This window comes from Tupaia chinensis, unplaced genomic scaffold, assembly GCF_000334495.1.
Source record: "Tupaia chinensis unplaced genomic scaffold, TupChi_1.0 Scaffold143823_1, whole genome shotgun sequence".
Lineage (NCBI taxonomy): Eukaryota > Metazoa > Chordata > Mammalia > Scandentia > Tupaiidae > Tupaia > Tupaia belangeri.
The window spans coordinates 440,648-444,799 of NW_006203673.1; the positions used below are offsets into that span (position 1 = coordinate 440,648).

General features: G+C 57.5%; 1 protein-coding gene across 4 annotated transcripts in view; it reads left to right on the forward strand.

The window, feature by feature from the left end:
• SEPTIN2 (septin 2) overlaps nt 1-4,152 on the forward strand; it is a 47,537-nt gene that overhangs the window by 37,670 nt on the left and 5,715 nt on the right. For all 4 annotated transcript variants that reach the window (XM_006165171.3, XM_006165172.3, XM_006165170.3 and 1 more), the window contains 3 exons: nt 1,251-1,352; nt 1,598-1,743; nt 2,959-3,042. In XM_006165171.3, coding sequence (XP_006165233.1) covers nt 1,251-1,352; nt 1,598-1,743; nt 2,959-3,042 — 332 coding nt within the window. The remainder of the gene's footprint in view (nt 1-1,250; nt 1,353-1,597; nt 1,744-2,958; nt 3,043-4,152) is intronic.

Below are 4,152 nucleotides of genomic sequence, written 5' to 3' on the forward strand. Positions count from 1 at the left end.
AGGGGAGGGCCCAAGGAAGGGTGAGGTGAGGACAGGCCAGCAGTCCCTGCTTCTGGCTCAGTTTCTCCCAAGGACAAAGGGGCTCCTCCTGTGCAGAGATAAGGGTAAAAGACAGGTCGAATTGCTCTGCGAGGGCATGGAGTCCCAGTTTAGGGTGGCCACGTGGCCTGCCAAGGCCGAGACCTTGGAGCACACAGAGCCCACGAGTCACAGCAGGGACCTCCGTCCTGTGACCTAGAGCAGACAGTGCCGAGTGTGGCTGGCAGCTTGCTACCTGTTTTGCTCTGTGCTCCCTGCACAGAGCAGGGCCTAGGGCGAGCCCAGCAGAGCACCGCCTGCCCTCCGGCCGTGATGGGCACTTGTGCGGTGGTGTGTCGCCTGACTGCCGATGGCCTCCTCCAGCTCCAGCTGGGTGATGGCCTGCTCGGCGGTCAGACCATGAGATTTCACATCTGGCCCCTTCTGCACGTTGATGAGGCCAGGCCCTAGGCTCTCCATCTGCGGTTCAGGTTCCAGGCTGACAGCTTTGTTTGTCCTCTTACCCAATTAGAGGTCTCAGATCCCAACCCAGATTTCTTGTTACTCCCCAACAGACGCTCACGTCAGCCCCCCTCATGCCTTCTGGAAGGTTCCTCTCCACTTAGGCTGCCGCTCCTCTTCCCTGCTATACAACCCTGCCGACCTAGGGCTCCTCCTCCGGCCCGTCCTTGAGGCCAGCTGTTGTGGGGCATCATCAGCCTTCCTGCTGCCTTTTTTTTTTTTTTTTTTTTTACTTTTTTTTTTTTTTTTTTTTTTGCTACAGGGCGCATGTGCTCGACAGACAGAGACAGAGAGACAGAAAGCGAGAAATGACCCCCCCCAGGGGGGATGGCCACGCCGCAATCCCTTCTCCTCCATTCTCCTCTCGAGATCTTGGGCACACACGCACACGCGCCCTGTGTGAATTTAAGCCACCGGGTCCGGGACGCGAACCGTGGTTGACTACATGGGAATCCAACGACATAGCCATTACGCTAACTGCTGGTCCCTCCTTCCTGCTGCTTTGTATGGTGATGCAGGCGGTGTGTCATAGCTGACAGCTCTGCTCTTGCTAGTCCAGCACCGGGGCCCTCCCAGCGATCCGTGAAATGGCTCAGCGGTGACTTCATTTGCCGACATCGGCGCATCAGTGTCTAGTACAGCAGGTGATGCGGGCTCACCTGATGTCACGTGGTTTGCTGGAAGTGAGCCTGGCTTACTCATTCTTTCAGATTCTGGATGAAATCGAAGAACATAACATCAAAATCTATCACCTACCTGACGCAGAGTCCGATGAAGACGAAGATTTTAAAGAGCAGACTCGACTTCTCAAGGTCAGAGCCGTCTCCCGGTTCACGGTGGCGATAACCCCTGCCTGTCACCTGCGCTGACAGGAGAGTTTGCAGGGCCAGACCCGGATAGCTTGGCCATGGAGCAGTGGTCTGGTCACCATCACAGCAGCCATCTTGCGTCATGTGGCAAATGTGACACTGCTACCTTAGCTCTCCCGCCGCATTTCCAGAGTGACAGGCCGGGTCTGCTCAGCCCCCGAGACGCTGTCCCTCCGGTCTCTTTCCAGGCCAGTATCCCATTCTCTGTGGTTGGATCTAATCAGCTGATTGAAGCCAAAGGCAAGAAGGTCCGAGGGCGCCTCTACCCGTGGGGAGTCGTGGAGGTGGAGAACCCGGAGCACAACGACTTCCTGAAGCTGAGGACGATGCTCATGTGAGGCCCACCAGGCCCTGCTGTTGCACTCGGGGTGGGGCCGTCCTCCGGGGCGCAGGGGTGCGCAGACTCCCCTCCGCCCTGCCGCGGCTCGGCGCCTGCAGAGCTTTCTGCACGGCCTGGCCGGAGCCCGCACTGGGCCTGTGCTGGCCCTGCCGAGTGAGCCTCTTCCTTGGCCTTCAGCCCAGTACACCCCGCCCCGTGTTCTCGAACCTCAGATCCCGATGGCAAAAGAAGCCTAGCCCTTCGCTGCTGTCAGGTGCCAGCCCTGCTGAGGACGCTGCAGGCACCCACAGGGCCCTGTCCTCAGCTCAGCGCGCTCTGGGTGGCCCAGCTGTCCCACACGCTTTACTGTTGCCCCTGAGTAAAGAGGCTAAAAGAACAGGTGTTACTGAAGCTAGGACACCTCACTAGCCAGGAGAGGTCTGAGATGGTCTAGACAGGTTACTGTGTGGGTCAGCTGAAAATCTATCCACACATCCCAGTGCCACGGTTTCTAGGACGTGTGAGTCAGATGTTGCCGCCCTCAGCTCAGCCATGACCTGCTGCTGTACAGAACATGCCCAGGCTCAGCCCCTCGGAGCCAGCGGGGAGCTGGCCCTGTGATCCCCATTGTGGAATCATGTGTAGGGGCTGAAGGCGCACACTGGCTCCTGTGCAGATGTCAGTCTGTGTTTATGGGATCACGAGGGCACGTGAGCCCTGCCCCTTTGCCTTCCCTGGTCCCAGGTCACCTGGGATGTATTCTCACGCCCACACGTCCTCATGCACTTACATATTTGAAACAGCAAGCAAAGGAAGATGCACGTCCTGTACAGTGACGGCTCGGGGCTTCTGCCCCTGCTGCTTCCGGGCTGTCAGGCTTCTCCCAGAGGCCTTCAGAGTGTGAACTCAGCCTGCTCTTCCCCATGGAAGAGGCACAGTGAGTCTCCACCATAAGCCAGCCCCAATAGTGGTTCTGAAGCCCCGCCTATGCAGCGGCTACGCCTGTGGCTCAGCCCAGTGCTGGGCCTACTCTGCACCTGTGACTCAGCCCAGTGCCGGGCCCACTCTGCACCTGTGACTCAGCCCAGTGCCGGGCCACTCTGCATTCATGGGCCACTTCTTGTGGCAGGGCAGGGGTGACGCCTCCCTAGATGGTTTTCTGGCTGCACTGCCTGATGGCCGCTCTGCAAGGCAGCAGTGCAGGAGCTCGGGCACCCCCTCTCTCTTCAGCACCCACATGCAGGATCTGCAGGAGGTGACCCAGGACCTTCACTACGAGAACTTCCGCTCCGAGAGGCTGAAGAGAGGCGGCAGGTGATCACGCTGTCCCCGTGTCGTGTCGTGTCGCTCCGGGTCATACTGCTCCGCCTTGTGACCTCTCAGCACCATGCTTTGCTTTTCCACCTCAGAAGTCACTGTTAGCAGAGGGTGCTCTTTGCTAACCTAATTGAACCGTGCTGTCACTGGCCTCCTAAGGGAAAGGCAGGTTGAGCAAGGACATCACGAGCGCCTGTCCATGGGACCAGCAGGTGACACAGTGCTTATGTCGCTGGCCTCCCACGTAGTCGATAGTCGGTCATGGGTTGAGTCCTGGACCCAGTGACTTAAAACTCATGCTGGGCGTGTGCATGTGTGTGCCCAGGATCCTGAGAGGAGAATGGAGGAAAAGGGATTGCGGCACAGCCTTTCCCCGCGACCCCCCACCTGGGGGGCGGGGGTGATTTCTCACTTTCTGTCTGTCTCCAGTGAGCGCGCGCATGCGCGCGCGCACACACACACACACACACACACGCACACACACACACACACATTATAGCAAAAATCTTTCTCTTAAAAAAAAAAGAGTGGCTGTCCATGAACACACTTGTATTGGATTCTTCAAAAGCATCCCTCTGGACCCCAGCCCATGTGGTGTTTAAGGCAGCTGGATCTCACTTGGCTGACTACACAGTTGGTGTCCCAGACTAGGGCTTTGAAAAGCAAGCCCCATGATGTGTGTGCCTGGAATCCCTCAGCGGGGCCACAGGGTAGAAGAGGTGTGGCGTGACCATGCCCCCGACGGGGAGGTCTCTCTCTCTCTCTGTCTCTGTCTCTGTCCCTCTCCCCCTCCCGCAAGCACATGTGCCCTCTGGCAGAATTTAAAATATAAACTATCACTTTCTGCAGATAGGGACAGACTTTGCCATGAGGAAGCCACAGTGACGTGTTTGGGGTGGACTGGGCAGGTGGCTTCTGAGCAGTGGGGTGGGGAAGCAGCTTCGCTGGTAGACAGGCAGCCACTATCACTCAGGGCCCATCCCCACTGTCCAGTATGTTCTCGTACTTGATCTGTGTCTGCTGGGTTCCATGTGTGGTCTCTACTTAGCAACTGATTGTTCTTTGTACCTGATAAAAATTGTGTATTTGCTTAAAATAAAACTCTTT